This window comes from Tremella mesenterica (genome assembly GCF_000271645.1).
Source record: "Tremella mesenterica DSM 1558 unplaced genomic scaffold TREMEscaffold_1, whole genome shotgun sequence".
Lineage (NCBI taxonomy): Eukaryota > Fungi > Basidiomycota > Tremellomycetes > Tremellales > Tremellaceae > Tremella > Tremella mesenterica.
In genome coordinates this window covers 5,067,895-5,085,927 of record NW_006711225.1, presented here as the reverse complement: position 1 = coordinate 5,085,927, position 18,033 = coordinate 5,067,895, and the positions used below count along the sequence as shown (strand labels likewise).

Here is an 18,033-nt window from a genome sequence, read left to right as displayed (position 1 = left end):
ATCACGTGTGTCAAAGTTGCTAGTTTGGGTAATATCTAGTCACCTCCATTACCCGCCACCGATAAACACTACCAGCCACCCTTATCTACATTACACTCTCATTCCATGTACATAAGGTAGTGCATAGCTTGAAACAACTTCGATGAATGTATCTTGTCTGTCTTGACATACACGTTCTCAGTTACATTTGCCAAACTTAGTGTTCATGTCACGGCCATCAAATGACTTCTCTCTAACTGTCACGACCTGTCCCCACCAGATCTCTGAGAAGAATGGAGACAGGTGGACTACAACAGTTTACAGGCTTGAGCTATGAAGACTGGTGTATAGCTCGTGGCTTGTGAAGTTGGTCAGACAACTAAGATGACTTGGAAGGATCAGGCAGGTCAAGATGATGACAAAGGGATTAGGGGTGACAAGAAGAGGTTAGTAGATGGTGAGTAGAGATCTTGTATCAAGAAAATATATTGATCCTTAAGATAAAGGATCCTACAGAAGGGTTTATATACTTTTCTAGAGCCCTACTGTCCTTCACCGTCTGTAGCACAATCGGTATGTTAGAGACACAGCCAGAGACGTTCAGCTCCGGAGCTGCACGGGTCAAAATACCCCCTTTGGACCCAGCCGGAGAAGCGTACACCTCCGGAGGTGACTGGACACAGCCAGAGCTTTTTCAAAATTGTGTTATAATCACTGCTTAGCCCCTCTTCTTTGTGTGTGCTACTGATGACTCTATGTACCACTATCTCCATTGTGTCTCTTTCACAGGCAGTGTGAAACTCTGACCTCCAAAACTAAACCAAGAGTCTCTTCTTGGACCTATCTGGATGTCCCAATTGTTGGTTATTCATGAGTGTGTGCAAGATAGTCTGGGGACCAGGAGTGTATGGTCATCACCAAACAGGTGCTGAGTACTTATCTTGCTTATAAACTCCTTTGTGGTTCTCTTTCATGGGGTGAAATATGTATTTTAGATCGGCTATGCTCAATCTCTCCCCGGAAAAACACCCAGGAGTGCGTTCAGCTCCGGAGTGGAATGTCTCCCACTGGGTCTGATCAGGTCCGTGCAGCTCCGGAGGCGCATGTCTCCGGCCGTGTCCCTAACACGGTAGCTAAGTACCATTGGTATCTACAGATGGTAGGTACAGATGGTACTTACAGACGGTAGGCGCAGACGGTACTTACAAACGGTACTTACAGTTGGTAGTCGCAAATGGTAGTTGCCAATGGCAAGTGCATATGGTAAGATCAGTTTGTGACTCCAGTCTGTATAGACCAATTGCTATCTCCCATATGCAGCTCGACTACAATACGGTACAGTACGATATTATACGGTTATCTACTACATGGGTTACGACAGGGTCGTAACACTAACGGACTGACGGTCAACGAACCTCAGCGGACTTGACACTTCGGATCCAATGTCTCACCCAAACAGAAGGGCGTAAATGTTGAAAGGGGTGTAACTACAGCGTTCTCCGACGTAGTTACTCTAACTAGGGTTTTCACTGATGGCGATGTATCTCAATCTGGGTGTGTCTATCTCTATCAATCTTCACTACTGACAACAATCAAGGATTTCAGCAATCTTCACAGCTAACAGTATCTACTCCTAGATATTCATCGAACCCTCTCGCGCTTAGACGTACTTCAACGCACTTTGTCCAACTTCCAAGAGTCCCCGGCCTGTCACGCTGCGCTGCGTGACATCATCCTTTCCCATCAAACGAAGTTCCTTTGGACATCAGTTCGCCATCAACGATCCAGTTCTCATGAACTTCACCACCCACCAGGGTATCAGGAGGCTAACTTAGTCGAGGATGAAGTTAGTCATGAAGTTAGTCATGTAGGAAGCTAGGAGGATACGAGAATAGGGAGATACAAAGTTAGGAAGGCACACACCGGGGACAAAGTTCACCAGGTACGAAGCTCGGGGCCTTGGGTTGAACAAAGTTTTGCGTAGGTGAAGTTAGGCAGGGACGAAGTACTTAAGGGCCGAAGTTCCCAGTTGACGATCTCTGGTTGTTGTCTTAGTGATAGAAGTCAGTAGAGCACAAAGTTATTACACCCAGAAGTTATTGTCACCACCTATACTACGAAGAACACACCTATTGAAGGTCATAGCCCACGAAGTTATTGGCCGTCGGTCCTAAGAAGATAAGGAAGAACCAACCCTGTGACAGGTGTGTCCAGTGTGCTATTTGTCTGTGTCATTTGCAGTCCTAGTCTTTGTATGTTTGCCATGTCTTCTGAGTCCTTGAGCCCATTTTTGATGAGTCCGGATAATGAGTCTTCCCGGATTGCTCCGCTTACTATGTGTCTTGGTTCCTTGTGTTCTGAGTCTATCAAATTTGATCCATTTAGGTTATGTATTGGCAGTAATTGTAGCCAATTTCCTTTGTTTAGATCTGGGTCCTTGCTACTACCTCTTCCTGGGTGATAATCCCCTCTTCTGGTCAGAGCATCTGCTCCTCTGTTTTACTACCTGGTCGATAGGTAACCTCTATGTTGAAATCTCCTAATATGTCCAACCACTTCATTTGTCCTCGATTTAGTTGTCGCTTGCTTTGGAAGTACTCTAGGTTCTTGTGGTCCGTAATGACCTTTATGACATCACTACTGTTTGCCAAATAGGGTCTCCATGCTACCAAGCAGTCCACAATGGCTAGTAATTCTTTCTCTCCCACCGTGTAGTTTAATTCACAGGGTGTCATCGCCCGGGACCAATAAGCGACCGGGCGGAGTTCAGGGGTACCCTTTATCAATGGGTGAGGGAACTGTTGAGACGCTATCGCCCCTATCGCACAGTCAGATCCATTGGTCTCAATCCAGGTTGGTCGGGTTCTACCAAAGTGTCGAAGTACCGGTGCTGTGGTGAATGTTTTCTTCAGATCGTCAAAAGCCTTCTTGGCATTCCTGTGTCCAGTTCCAAGCTTGATCCTTCCTGGTTAATTGTGTGAGAGGTCCCACGATATGGCAAAATCCTTTGATAAACCATTGATAGAAGTTGGCAAACCCCAAGAAAACCTGAGTATCCCGGACTGTCATGGGTTCTCCCCATTCTAGAATTGCTTTCACCTTTTCTTGATCCATTTTGATCCGCTCATGTCCTATTACATACCCTAAGAACATTACTTCATTAGAACTCCATCCACACTTCCTCGGACTGACGACCAAGTCGTTTTCAAGTAGTCGATCTAGTGCCTTTTGGACAATTACTTGATGGTTCTCAATTGTGTCTGAGTATACCGTGATGTCGTCGATGTAGGCTACTACTCCTTCGTCTAGTAGATCGTGAAATATGTCCTGTAGGAAGTTCTGAAAGGTGGCCTGTGCATTACACAACCCATCCCTTAGGACTGTGCTCTCAAAACTGCCATATCTTGTTTGTAAGGCAGCTTTATGTTCATCTCCTTCCTTTATTCTAACTAACTGGTAAGCTCCTTTCAAGTCGAGTTTGGTGAATATCTTTCCTAATTGAAGTCAATCGAGTAGTGTCGAGATGAGTGGCATTGAATATGAATCCTTGACGGGTACCTTGTTAAGCGCCCGGTAATCTGTTACCACTCGATAGGGAATTACCCCCTTTTTGGGGGACCAGGAATACAGGAGATCCATAAGGCAATTTACTTCTTCGTAAATGGCCGCTGGCCAAACCGTCATTGATCCACTGCTTCAGGAATGCGTCCCCATGTTCATCTAGTTGGTAAATTGGGCCTGGTTTTAATTCTGCTCCGGGTATTAATTTGATCTTGTGATCACATTCTCTTTTTGGTGGTAGTTTTCCTGCCCGTTCCACCTTAAATAGCTTCAGGTACTTGTGTCATCGTGTTGGTATGACTTGTCATAATTCCTCTTTGCTCATTTCATCTTCCCCTTTCTCCAGTGCCGTTCCTCTTACCAAGCCTTCCTCCAGTCTTGGATACTTCCAACCTTTATCTCGTCCAATTCTGTCGCACTCGATCAGTCCCTTTACACAATCGATCCTTGCTCTGAACTGTATCAAGAAATGCAATCCCACTAGTACCTCAGGGCTTCGTAGGCCATCACATCTAATTGAGTCACAACCTTGAGTCCCTTTCCCAAATCCAATTTAGCTTCTACATATTCGGTTACTAATGTCGCGGTTGTTCCATCAAGGAATCTGATTTTTTGTGGTTCCTGGTATCGTCTCTTTGGGAATAAGTGGTATAATGGACAGGCCGGCTGCACATATCTTCCGGTAGCCCCGGTATCGATTAACATTCCAATCTGTAGGGTATCTTCTTTTGTCTGTATCTTTATATATATGATTGCCGAGTCATTACTAAGATCTATTGGTAGTTGGATTCTGTGCGATTTTGTTAAATCCTGGCCGCAAGGGGTCGCATCACTTAGACCAGGTAGTCGTTTCCCTCTTCCTCAAAGGTCACTGCCATTCTCGGACCAACAGCCCTTTTGATCCAGTTGGAATCGAGTTTGATCCACTAGGAATAGGTGATCCCTGAGGGTTTGGGGATCCTCTAATATTGTTTCTTGCATTTCCTCCGTTTGGGCAATTATTGGCATAATGTTCTGGACTCCTACATTTGAGACATCTTCGGTTCTCCCTTCTCCAGTTCATTTTGTTCTCACTGAGTCGTCCCCCATCCTCTGTCCAAGTAACCGGAGGGTTGTTTGGTAACCCAAAGTTTGTCATTCCTGGCTTTCCACTCGGTAGTAATCCTCCAGCGGTTGAATGCAAGATCCGTTTCACAGGGTCTGGGGAATTGGTATCCAATTGCACCAAATTCGATTGTGGTGGTACCCAAGTGTCTCATTTTTTTGCCTAGCCGCCCATCGGTTGGCTGCAATCATTGTTTCGGCCATGCATTGGTTCTCCTTGGTACCTATCACATGTTGTTTGAAATAGATCCAATCCGATTTAGTTCGAGGGTCAGTGTTGTTTACCACCACTACTTTCAATAGTTCCTCCTTTAGTCCTTGTATGGCTGATGTAATTTTCATTGCATCTGGTACCTTTCCCAGATGTGTGGACCACAGTTTGAAATTCACAAAGTATTCTGCCGCCGTATCAGTCTGTCGTAATTCTTACAATTTCCGCATAGCAGTACCTGCCATATTACTGTCCCCAAATTGAGTTTGTAAGTGTTGAATGAATTTGTCATATGTCTCTAGCCACTTCGTCAAATTCCATATACTTGGGTTGGTTATGGTCGGGGTTAGGAGCATTTGAGGGATACCCTGTAGATAACCGTACATAGGATCTTCCTTCGATCGGTGGCCTACTCGGCCCCTTTGAATTCAAAGTTCATAAGGCAAGCTGCCAAGAAGTTGTCCAATTCCCCTCGTTCTCCACTGAAGGTTGGTGGATCTGCACATCTAGTCCTTCCTACTTGTTTGTTGCTGGTGAGTCTCTGTTCCAAACGCGGTTTGTTTTCCTTGAATTTGAATGAATTTGCCCCTTTTGAGGTGGGTAGCTGTTGGTTCTGTTGGTCAGCCTTCATCATAGCCAGTTCTTCCCTTAATGCATTCTGTTCCTTTTGTTGCATTGTCATAATGGCTAAAAGTTGTGACAACTGCTGCGATAATTCATTCAGCGGGTCTGGGGCAGGAGTGTTAGGAGTGAGATCATGTGAAATGGTACTTCTCAAAGAACTTGTTGGTATTTCTACCTCTGGGACCAGTCCTTGTTCCAAATCCTCCCCTTCAGGTATTATTTTCCGCGCTTTTCCTCTGGCAAGCATGCAATCCTTTCCACTTCAACCCAAGGCGCGTGAGGCTGATTCTTCAACTTGTAACGGTACTGGAAACACAATGACTAAGTCACAGGTTGGGTCGAACTCGATGGAAGTCTCGTAGAAGTCTAGGGGTCTCTGGTGCTAATTGATTGTGTCTCCTCTGCAATCGATGTAGCCAAAGAATGATATTGAAGAATCAGCAAAGTTGGTACTTTGCTGATTGTACTATATACTGTCTATGGTATCCTCGTCCTCGTCCTCTCCCTGCTGCAAGTGTCTACGTACATACTTGGACAGGTGAGAAACCGCTTTTGAGCAAACCCAGTGGGGAAATCTCGAAAAGGGGAAAACCCGTCCCTACCTAATGCAGCCTGCCTCCAACTCCCGCTTTCCTCCATCCTAATCCGTTGAACTCGATAGGGTTCTCTCAATTTGTTGTTACCCCGTAACAGTAAGCTTCACCAAATGTAGCACCCTTGGACCACCCTCTGTCACGGCCGTCGAACAACTATCTTCTGGCAGACCGACGGTCGACGAACCTCGGTTAACTTGACGCTCCTGAGTCGATGTCTCACCCAACCGGGAGGGCGCAGACGTCGAAAGGAGTGTAACTACGGCGTACTTCGGCGTAGTTACTCTAACTGGTGTTTTGTTCTACTGATGGCAATGTATCTCGAATTGTATATAGCTATCTCTATCTGTTTTTCACTACTGACAACAATCAAGGATCGCTGAAGAACTTCAGCGATCTTCTCAGCTAATATTGTTTATTCCTCCTAGACGTTCATCCAACCCTCTCGCGCTTTGACGTACTTCAACGCACTTCGTCCAACTTCCCCGAGTCCTCGGCCATCCTCTTCCTCCTTCGACTAACTCCGCCTAACATCGCCGCACTTCTGCTTCCGTTGTCCCTACCTAGCCTAACTCCGTCTAACTTTGCCGTACTTCTGCTCCCATTGTCCCTACCTAGCCTAACTCCGTCAAACTTCGCCGTACTTCTGCTTCCATTGTCCCTACCTAGCCTAACTCCGTCTAACTTCGCCATACTTGGTTTTCAGATGTCCTGAGTTACGTGTAGAGTAAAAGGGTTAAGGCGTGACAGGGGTTTTGATGGTCAAAGGAGGGTCATTGTTGGTGGAATAATCGAGGTGGTGGAATAATCAAGGTGTCACGACGTAGTTCGTGACAGTCGCCCCCTTCTTTAGCCGCGAACGTCCTTGTGAGCGTTAACACCTGCACTGTGGCAAGAAAACTTAGCAGTGTGGTACCCCCATTCTCTACTTCTCCATAGTTATCCTTTGCCCTTCTGCTCTTTGCGCCGCACTTCGCAGTTGAGCCTCCTTTCACTCCAAAACCCGACAATGAGACTCCCCTAACTTCGTCAAGGATTGCCGTAAGAAGCCCTGTGTAACGGTACTGGAAACACGACGACTAGGTCGCAGGTTGGGTCGAACTCGATGGATGTCTCGTGGAAATCTAGGGGCTCTGGTGCTAATGGATCGTGTCTCCTCTGCAATCGATGTAGCCAAAGAATGATATTGAAGAATCAGCAAAGTTGGTACTTTGCTGATTGTACTATATACTGTCTACGGCGCTATCCTTGTCCTCGTCTCCTTCCTGCTGCAAGCGTCTACGTACATACTTGGACAGGTGAAAAACCGCTTTGAGCAAACCCAGTGGGGAAAATCTCGAAAGGGGAAAACCCGTCCCTACCTACTGCAGCACTGCCTCCAACTCCTGCTTTCCTCCATCCTAATCCGTCGAACTCGATAGAGTTCCCTCGATTCGTTGTTACCCCGTAACACCCTGTGTCTTTTGTAGGTGAGACACGCTTCCCGGATGGTAACCGAACAACACCGTCGTTTGCCGAAGTAACCCTCGCTTATATTGAGATGAGACACTATAGCGTGGGAATTTTGATCGTCCCTGCGCTGTCTTTTGTTGATGAAACGCGAAGTTTGCTGCATCTTGACGACGAAGGGGGTAGGTCTGATCATACTAAATATTGAGCAGTTCTGTCACGAACTACGTCGCGACACCTCGATTACTCCACCAACAATGACCCTCCTTTGGCCATCAAAACCCCATCACGCCTTAACCTCTTTACTCTACACGTAACTCAGGACTTCTGACACCAAGTACGGCGAAGTTAGACGGAGTCAGGCTAAGTAGGGACAATGGGAGCAGAAGTACGGCGAAGTTAGACGGAGTTAGGCTAAGTAGGGACAATGGGAGCAGAAGTACGGCGATGTTAGGCAGAGTTAGGCTAAGTAGGGACAATGGGAGCAGAAGTACGGCGAAGTTAGACGGAGTTAGGCTAAGTAGGGACAATGGGAGCAGAAGTGCGGCGATGTTAGGCGGAGTTAGTCGAAGGAGGAAGAGGATGGCCGAGGGCTCAGTGAAGTTGGACGAAGTGCGTTGAAGTACGTCAAAGCGCGAGAGGGTTGGATGAACGTCTAGGAGGAGTAGATAATATTAGCTGAGAAGATCGCTGAAGTTCTTCAGCGATCCTTGATTGTTGTCAGTAGTGAAAAACAGATAGAGATAGCTATATACAATTCGAGATACATCGCCATCAGTAGAACAAAACCCCAGTTAGAGTAACTACGCCGAAGTACGCCGTAGTTACACTCCTTTCGACGTCTGCGCCCTCTCGATTGGGTGAGACTTCGACTCAGGAGCATCAAGTTAGCCGAGGTTCGTCGACCGTCGGTCTGCCAGAAGATAGTTGTTCGACGCCCGTGACAAGTTCGTTGAGCTTCTCTCTTTTCCCCATCTGCTTTCAAAACTTCTTACCTCTCTTACCTAGAAAACAGATTTGTTACCTTGGAAAATCATCTCGAGATTTAATTTCTCTTTTAACTATCTTAACGTCATGGCTCCCTCTACTCCCACTCCCAACTCTTTCGCCGCCATGAGGAACTTCGGCGGTATGGTGTCATCTGCTCGTGAGTTTTATCGATACTGACCTCACCTCGCCGAACTTGGCTGATGTTCAGTTTCTTTCGGCGACAGATCTCGCCAAGTCTCCTCCCTTGGCCTCGGCACTCTCTCTCTGGGGGAGCCGTCTGGCGCTGCCTCGCCTCCTCGTTCCGCTTCTCCTTCCCCTGGTTCTCCCTCCCCCGTGTCTGGTCCTCCCGGCCCTCGCCGCAGGACGCCCGCCTTTCGTCCTGGTGAGTCTCCGTCCTCGTCCGACCAGGACCCGCTCAGTGGGGGCTCGGAGTCGAGTGATGGGTCCGACACCGAAGAAAGTGAGGATGATGAAGATCGGGAGCGTAGGATTGATAGTGAGGGCGAAAGCGAGTTAGAGGAATACCCGGATGATGATGTGGAGGTGATTAGTGTAGAGGACAACGACGTAGATAGTTCTGAGCGTGAGTCCTTCGTCCACCCTCTCACACCTTCACCGAACTTGGCCTTGTTTATCTGTTCTTTAGTTCTCCAAGACATTGCTAACTCGCAGCCGTTCAAGTCTCCCCCCCTGCCCAAGTCGGGGGCCAGAAACGACGCCGTTCTCTCTCCTCTTCTTCCTCTTCTTCTTCCTCCTCTTCCGGGATTCTCCCCCCCGCCGACGCCATCGCCGCTGCTGCCGTCGACCACCCTGCCGTCGCCGCCGCCGTTGCTGCTCCCCCTCCTTCTCCCAGAGGGGAGCCTTCGCCCAAACGGGTGAAGAGATCATTGCGGGAGGAAGAGTATTTGTGGGAGAAGATGAAATCCGAGCCTGGACGTTGGGTCGCGGTTGGTGTTGATGAAGCGTGTGATCGTTGTCGGTGAGTCCATCTTTTTGTACTACGCCGAAGTTACTCCTGCTAATTAGTAGACGTGAGATTATCACGTATAATCGTCCAAACTGGCCCTGCCTCAAGGCAGTCAGGCCACACAACAAAGCCCTCCGTTGTGCCTCATGCACATCTGGTCCCTGCTCCTTCTGTCCCGTCTCGTCTGCTCGGGACATCCCGCCCCGTCCCTCCGACGCTTCTCCTTTCCCCCCTCCCCAGACCCCAGCGTCTGTTCCCCGCTCGCGGGTACCATCTTCGTCTCTCCGGTCGGTTCGCCGAACTTCGCCGTCCTCCCGCTCGTTGCCTCCCTCGCCGTCGCCTTTCGCTCCTGTGGCCGGCCCATCACGTCTCCCGGCTGCTCCTCCGTCGGCCTCCCGTCGCCCTTCGGCCCCTCGTCCGTCCTCTCCCGTGGCACCTTCTCCTCCGGCCCACGGCACCCGAAGTCGTCGTCCCTCTGCTCCTCCTGCCACCCCAGCGGCAGCTCCTGTTACTCCTCCCGCTGCCTCCCAGAAGACTCCAAAGTCTTCTTTAAAGAAATCGAAAGGGAAAGGTAAAGAGAAAGAGGTTGTCTTTGATGACGATGATATGGAAGGTGAAGATACTCAGCGTGCTGGTCCCTCCGCTCCCCGAACGTCCTTCATCCACCCTCGTATTTCTCTGGACGTTCGTATTCCCGAGGACGAAAAGGAATTCACCACTTATCGTTCTCTCGTCCTTGGCCTCACCACTCAGCTCGAGGCCAGCCCGACACGATACATCTCTCTTGCTTGACTTCTCTTCTCGTCAAGCTAACGCTTTAAATAATCTTACTGCGGCGTTAGTAGATGTAGTCAACACTGGGACTCTGGATGAGGAAGCAAGGACGAGGTTAGCGGACGTTTCTCGTCGAAGCCTTACTGAGATAGCCGATGTTCGCCAAAGGCTTTACGACACCCCCTTCCTTGTTACTCCCTTGGCGTATGAGCCACCACCGGCCATCGGCTGGTTAGGACGCCCCAGTAGTTCTCGTGTCCCCGCCGCCGCCCAGACTGCTCTCGACCTCCTCAGTCTTCCCTTTGAGTGTCTTCGGACCATACGTTCTCTGTGGCGGACTCCGAGCATGCAAGCTGCTCGTGATGTCCAGGACTTCGGTGATTTCTTTGGGGCTATGAACAGGGCCTGGAATGCTCCCCTCTCTACCGCCTTCCCCCCTGACAGTCTCGATCTACCTTCCGTCATCGGTAGTCTCCACACCAATCCCGCGGGACCGAGTAGAACGAAGGAGAAAGGAAAGGGAAAGGGTAAAGAGAAAGAGAAGTGAGCGGTACGTAGCTGTAATCCTATGTTGTATGCAGTACGTTCTACCTCCTAGCCCTCCGCCGTCGCCCTTCCTTCGGTTTAGTAGGATGAAGTTCGTGGAACTTCGCCAATATGTCATCAGCTCCATCGACGTTCTCTACCGGTTCCCATGATACCGAATCGTCTGTTCCTTCGTAACCTAACCACTCTACTAGGTACTCTAACTTTCCTGACCTCTTATTTACTCTAGAGTCCACGATGTCTTTTACTTCCCACGATTCTCCTACGTCATCTACCTCTACCGGGCCAGGTGGTTCAGCTTGCTGACCAGGGAATACTGGAGGATGATAGGGGCGAAGCAATGAAACATGGAATACATCATGGATACCTGCCATCGTTCCTGGTAACTCTAATTTACAAGCATGAGAACCTACCTGCCGTACTACCTTGTACGGCCCACTTTGCTTAACATCTAACTTCTTCATTGGTCTTTTAGTCTTGATGCTCTCTAATGACAGCATCACTAGGTCACCTTCCACAAAGCTCGGCGTAGTTCGGTGTTTCCTATTATATCCTTCGGCGTACTTCTCATTAGCCTTCTCAATCCCCTCAATACATTCCTTATGTATTTCGGTTAGGTCTTTTACTGCTATTGTAGCAGCAGGTACTTCGACTTCACTAGCCTTAATCTCCTCAGCCCATCGAGGGTGGTACCCATAGTTCGCGTAGAATGGGGTCTTGTTTATCGCGGAGTGATGGGTGTTGTTGTAAGCAAAGCTAGCTCGAGCAAGCATCTTCGACCAGTCGTTCTGCTGGTAGGAAGTGAAGATTCGAAGGTATAATTCCAGGGACTGGTTGGTTCGCTCGGTCTGTCCATCAGTCTGTGGATGATACGCAGTAGAAAGATGTAGTCTTATGCCGAGACTATCGGTCAAGTTCTTCCAAAACTTCGAAGTAAACTTCGATCCTCTGTCCGATACTATACTCTCTGGTAACCCATGCTGGGCCACCACATAGTCCATTACCAGCTCCGATAGTCCAGCTGCGGTTAACTTCGTTGTGGTTGGGATAAAAATGGCCCATTTGGTCAATCGGTCCACCACTACCAGGATGGAATTATTTCCATGGGAATTCGGAAGCTCTTCGATGAAATCCATCGAGATGCTTGACCAGGGTTTAGTAGCCACTTGCAATGGTTTAAGCTCTCCATGGGGTTTCTGTCTGTTAGTCTTTGCTCTCTGACATACCGCACAAGCAGCGATGTAGTCCTCAACATCTTTTCTCACTCCAACCCAAACATAATCCCTTAGGACCAGTTCAAGAGTCTTCGCCGAACCTGGGTGGCCAGCCAATGCCGAGTCATGTCGCATCTTCATGATCTTTAGTCAAGCGTCGGCGTAGTTCGGCACATAAGTACGATCGTCAAATGTGAGGAAACCCCTTGGGGTCCACCCCCCACGAAGTATTAGAGGGGACCGCGAACTACGGCGTAGTTCGGTGATGAATTCTGGTTCCTGCACGTCATCGTGACACGTTGGATGAGAACACTCAGCGCAAATGACTCCTAATAACTCTTTCCTAACCTCCTCCACTTCTTCATCTTCCTGTATACCAACAATCAGATCCATGGGATCAATAAGGTCATCCTCTTTTACTTCCTTTGTCCCTTGCAAAGCACGAAGTAGGTGTTGTAACCCAGAGCTAGTGCCGTCGAGTTCGTCGAACTTCGGCAACCCTTGAATAAGGTTGCTCTCCTGCACCATAGTACTTCCTTTTCCAGAGTGGTAGTCTGCTCTTCTCGATAGTCCATCCGGCAGTGTAGGTTGTTTCCCAGGTCGATACACCATCTTAAACCTAAAGTTAGAAAGCTCTTCGACCCACCTGCCCTGCCTCGGGCTTAACTGCTTCGGTTCCATCCAGTATGTCAAGTTCAAGTGGTCCGTGAGAACTGTAGTCTCTACCTGTAACAGTAAGTGTCTCCTTCTTCTAAAAGCCTCAACGATAGCTAGTAGTTCCTTCTCGCCTACCGTATAGTTTAACTGCGCCGCTTGAAACGCTCCTAACTCGATAGCTACCGGATGTTCTTGTCCTAACTCGTTCACCTGCGATATTATGAAGCCCCACCCGAAGAACGAGGCATCTGTCTGTAGTAATGTCTTCAACGAAGGATCAAAGTGAGCCAATACCTGGGCCCTACACATTCTATCCTTCAACTCTTTAAAAGCTCTTTCCTGCTCCATACCCCAGACAAACGGTACATCCTTTCTTGTGAGATCATTGATCGGTTTAGCAATCCTGGAGAAGTTGGGGACAAAGCGCCGATAATAACTAACGACTCCCATAAATCCTCTGCTCTCTCTTAGGTTCTTGGGACGGGGAAAAGACACAACAGCGTCGATGTACTCTGGATTACTAGAAACTCCCTCCCGTGAGACCACAAAACCCAAGAAGACTACCGTATCCTTTTCAAACTCGCACTTACTAGCCTTGACGAACAGGTTCGACCTCCGAAGAACTTCGAACACCTTCGCCGTAGTTCCTCTCAATTCTTCCAACGTCTGACCATAGATGAGTATATCATCTATGTAGACAACCACTCCCTTCCCCAACAGTTCTCTGAAGCTTTCATTTAGAAAATGCTGGAATACAGCAGGAGCATTTCGCAGACCATCTCGAACAACAAGAGACTCGAACATACCGTACTGAGTCCTGAACGCCGTCAGGTGCTCGTGTCCTTCCTTTACCCGTAGGAGTTGATAAGCTCCAATCAGATCTAACTTGCTGAAATACCTCGCTTTTCCCAGCTCTTTGGTTATCTGACCGATCAGAGGCAGTGGATAGGCATTGGGTATCGTTGCTTCGTTTAACGTTCGGTAGTCAATGACCATTCGCCATTGACCCTTTGCTTTCTGTAACGGTACTGGAAACACGACGACTAGGTCGCAGGTTGGGTCGAACTCGATAGAGGTCTCGTGGAAATCTAGGGGCTCTGGTGCTAATGGATCGTGTCTCCTCTGCAATCGATGTAGCCAAAGAATGATATTGAAGAATCAGCAAAGTTGGTACTTTGCTGATTGTACTATATACTGTCTACGGATATCCTCGCCCTTTGTCCTCTTCCTGCTGCAAGCGTCTACGTACGTACATACTCGGACAGGTGAAAAACCGCTTTGAGCAAACCCAGTGGGGAAATCTCGAAAGGGGAAAACCCGTCCCTACCTACTGCAGCACTGCCTCCAACTCCCGCTTTCCTCTGTCCTAATCCGTCGAACTCGATAGAGTCCTCTCGATTCGTTGTTACCCCGTAACAAGTTTCCCCCCCTGTCTCAAGGATCCTCGCCGAGGATCCTGAACCCTGTAACCAGGTGATGCACATGGATTGTTCTTAGACACCTTTGGTGCGCCCTGACATCATACCCACGCTAGTGTGACGGTTGCCATGAAAACGCGTCACCCGCATGGACCTCCAATGTGATCGAGAAATTACTGACCAAGTTACCTCCCCGTCTTCTTTCTCTTCTTTCCTCCTCATTCTCTCTTTACCTCTTGTTTGTCGTTCTTCTTACTTATCTATCATCATCCATCCATATCTTACTCATATCTTAGAGTATCCTTCCAACTCTGACCTGTCTGTGAGCATGTCTAAGCGTACTGTAAGCAATTCCCTTCGAATTCGATGTATATCCTCCTATCTCTCACTGGCTGACGAGATTAGTTGTCTCCTTCCACCTCCTCCCGTCAAACTCGAGCTTCTACCTTGGCAATCCTGCCTGACGTCGACCCCGAACTCCTCATGCGTAAAACGAAAAGAATGAGAATTACGTCTGAAGCCGCTTCCTCTCAACCCCCATTGGTTGATGCGTCTCGACGAGCTCTCGACACCATTAAGGAGAAGTATCAATCCGGTCCTTCTCGCGAAGCACAATCGCTCCTTGATGACCATGTCATCGAGCAATATTTCGACTTCGAAGGGGGTGCTGGGCCATCTGCCACTGGTGAGAACCTATCTCCCGCCAAATCCGTCGACTCCGAACACCCTACCGTCGTCGAAAATGAAAATTCTCCCGGTAAGCAACCCACTGGTCCTCCTTCTGAGGCTTCCGACGAACTTGTGGAGGTTCCCGAAGAACTTGGTGACATCTTTCACGCCCCTCGCAAGGTTACCGTCAACCAGGAACTGGTTAAGTTGCTCGAGGATCGAAAAGACTCCGAAATCGGTGAGAATTCCACCGAGTTCTGTTTGCTTCTGACTTGTTAGCTACCCTTTGGGCCAGCATGACCTTCCCCTCTGTTCGTCTCGCGTTGAAGAACGAAGCTCTGGACCGTTTCCGCGAAACCAACGCCATCAAGCCCACTGTAAAGTGGTTTAAGAATGCTGTAAGTCTCGAATTCTTTCAAGTTCTAACTTCGCCGTACTTGGTGTCAGAAGTCCTGAGTTACGTGTAGAGTAAAGAGGTTAAGGCGTGATGGGGTTTTGATGGCCAAAGGAGGGTCATTGTTGGTGGAGTAATCGAGGTGTCACGACGTAGTTCGTGACAATTGGCCCTCGTAAGTTCTTGCTGCGACTCGTTCAATGTTGATGCAATTCAGTCGGTGGTGTGTGTGGTGAATGCTCTGCTAAGGGTACTTCAAAATGTTCGGTGAAGACCAACAACCCTGAGTCCAAATTCCGTGAGGTACCTGTCTATTTCCTTCGAACTTGGTCGATGTTGATGTATAGGGTATTGTTGTGGGAGCAAGAACGGTCACTTCCAAGGTTACTTTTGTCCTGGAGCACGAGCTTTGTGCGGCTTCGGTCCGCTATCGATCCCTTCCTGCCCATGATCAACCCGCCTGTCTGACCCAACTTTCGGGTTACATCCATCTCTTTACCTCCCTTCTCCTTCCTCTCCCCTCTCAACATCTGGATCTTTACAAATCCCTTCATCTTATTTCCGCCAACTATGCTCCTCCTTCCGCCGATGAAACTCTGGATCATCTTACTTCTACTGGTGATCCTACAGGATTGAGTTCCTCTCAGCCAATCGCTGGTCCCTCCTCTTCTCCCCATACTCCTCTCCCTCGCAATGTCATTCGTATTCCCGCTTCGGCCCGTCGTCCCCGAGCCAATTCTACCACCTCCAACTTTTAGTGTGTTTATATCTCTCTATTTGTAGCTATATTTCCTGTGTATGCATTCATTTCTGACCCAGTTTTGTTGATCTTGATCGAATTCTCACTTTCTTCTGGGGTCCCTCTTCCTCTTTTCCAAAAATTCACCAAAAACGGCCAACTCTTCCACATTTTCTCGTGGTTCCCAGTCATAGGCCGCATTTCCTGTGTATCCTAACCATTTTACCTTGAATTCTTCCTTCCCTCGTCGAATTCTGCTATCCACAATTGCTTCCACATGGAATTCTTCCTGGCCATTTATTACTACGGGTGGTGGGGGTTGTATCTGTCGACCTGGTATCATGTCCTTAGGATATGGTTCCAACAGCGTGGCATTGAAGACATTGTGTACTTTCATCGATGGAGGTAGATCTAATTCGAAAGCATTTTTTCCAACTTTCCTTATGATCTTGAAGGGGCCAATGTATTTTGCTTCTAGTTTTCGACTGGGTCGTTCCGTCGTAAGATACTTCGTACTCAGTAGTACCTGTTCTCCCTTTCTGAATTCTTCTGGTATGGTCTTGTGTCTCCTGTTGTAGTACTCTGCACTAATCTCATTAGCCATCCTGACCTGTTCTTGGACAGTCGCATGTAATTCTCCCATATCTCTCCATTTCTTCTCCAATTTGTTTGACTTCGATCGAATGTCGTGCGAATGGATGTCGTAGTGTGGCACATAGCCGTAACAGGCTTCAAAGGGACACAGACCGTGGCTACTATGTGGCGAACAGTTATAAGCGAACTCAGCAATTGGTAGAAGTTGATCCCAATTGTCCATGTTGTAGTTTACATACATTCCGAGCAGGATTTCCATCTGTTGATTTACTCGCTCAGTTTGTCCATCTGTTTGAGGGTGATACGCAGTCGAGTATAAGTTTTTTATTCCCAGGAACTGACATATTTCCTTCCAAATTTCCGCTGTAAACTGAGTTCCCCTATCTGATACAATTGTTCGAGGTACTCCATGTTTTGAAAAGATCTCCTTGATGTAGATGTCGGCCACTTTGTTCGCTGTTAGTCCAGTTGTACATGGAATAAATCTAGCCATCTTGGTTAGTCGATCGACTATCACTAGTATCGCGTCAAACTCGGTCGATTTTGGTAGGGGTCCCACCATATCCATAGAGATATCTGTCCACGGGAGTGTGGGTACTGGCAAAGAGACTAGATGTCCATACGGTTGATGTCGATGAGTCTTATGTCGGTTACAGATCTCACATCCTTTTACGTACTTCGCAATATACTCGTCCAAATGTGGCCAGTAATAATCCTCTTTGACTAAGGTGATGGTTTTATCTCTTCCTGGGTGTCCTATTAATATCGAATCGTGTCTTGTTTTCATTACTTCTAATCTTGCTTGTCCTTCTGGTATGACTACTCTGTTTTTGTACAAGAGTAATCCGCTTTGTGTCCAAGATACTATTGGTGTCTCGTTGCTAATCTGTGTCTTCTGTGTGTCCTGTGTGCTCTGTGTGTCCTGTGTGCTATGTATCTGTGTCATTTGTAGTCCTAGTCGTCGTATGTTTGCTATGTCTTCTGAGTCTTTTAGTCCGTTCTTGATGAGTCCGAATAATGAGTCTTCTCGGATTGCTCCTCTTACTATGTGTCTTGGCCCTTTGTGTTCTGAGTCCATTGAATTCGATCCAACTTGTTCGTGTGTCGGTAGCAATTGTAGCCAGTTGCCTTTGTTTAGATCCGGGTCCTTGCTACTTCCTTTTCCCGGATGATAATCTCCTCGTCTTGTCAGAGCATCTGCTCCCCCATTTTTGCTACCTGGTCGGTAAGTGATCTCTATGTTGAAGTCTCCCAATATTTCCAACCATCTCATTTGCCTTCGATTTAGTTGTCGCTTGCTTTGGAAGTACTCTAAGTTCTTGTGATCTGTAATGATTTTTATAACATCACTACTGTTAGCCAAGTAGGGCCTCCAGGCGACCAGGCAGTCCACGATGGCTAGTAATTCTTTCTCTCCTACCGTGTAGTTTAGTTCACAGGGTGTCATTGCTCGAGACCAATACGCAACGGGGTGAAGTTCGGTGGTTCCCCTTATTGATGGGTGAGGGAATCTTTGAGACGCTATCGCACCTATCGCGCAGTCGGATCCA

The 18,033-nt window shown here is 48.1% G+C and overlaps 4 protein-coding genes across 4 annotated transcripts; 2 read left to right on the top strand and 2 right to left on the bottom strand.

The window, feature by feature from the left end:
- Nucleotides 1-3,541: 3,541 nt before the first annotated feature.
- Nucleotides 3,542-4,245, bottom strand: TREMEDRAFT_59609 (uncharacterized protein; the record flags this gene model as incomplete). The annotated part of the gene is made up of 2 exons (XM_007001683.1): nt 3,542-3,767; nt 4,028-4,245. 2 exons carry the CDS (start codon nt 4,243-4,245, stop codon nt 3,542-3,544), a joined length of 444 nt encoding a protein of 147 aa, XP_007001745.1.
- A 1,019-nt stretch (nt 4,246-5,264) lies between these two features.
- TREMEDRAFT_59608 (uncharacterized protein) lies at nt 5,265-6,765 on the bottom strand (the record flags this gene model as incomplete). The annotated part of the gene is made up of 4 exons (XM_007001682.1): nt 5,265-5,686; nt 6,006-6,077; nt 6,260-6,374; nt 6,544-6,765. 4 exons carry the CDS (start codon nt 6,763-6,765, stop codon nt 5,265-5,267), a joined length of 831 nt encoding a protein of 276 aa, XP_007001744.1.
- Nucleotides 6,766-8,595: 1,830 nt separating this feature from the next.
- On the top strand, nt 8,596-10,270 carry TREMEDRAFT_59607 (uncharacterized protein; the record flags this gene model as incomplete). Its single annotated transcript, XM_007001681.1, has 5 exons — nt 8,596-8,668; nt 8,720-8,893; nt 8,987-9,094; nt 9,184-9,490; nt 9,541-10,270. 5 exons carry the CDS (start codon nt 8,596-8,598, stop codon nt 10,268-10,270), a joined length of 1,392 nt encoding a protein of 463 aa, XP_007001743.1.
- A 4,145-nt stretch (nt 10,271-14,415) lies between these two features.
- TREMEDRAFT_59605 (uncharacterized protein) lies at nt 14,416-15,223 on the top strand (the record flags this gene model as incomplete). The annotated part of the gene is made up of 3 exons (XM_007001680.1): nt 14,416-14,430; nt 14,493-14,994; nt 15,036-15,223. 3 exons carry the CDS (start codon nt 14,416-14,418, stop codon nt 15,221-15,223), a joined length of 705 nt encoding a protein of 234 aa, XP_007001742.1.
- Between the last annotated feature and the right edge of the window lie 2,810 nt (nt 15,224-18,033).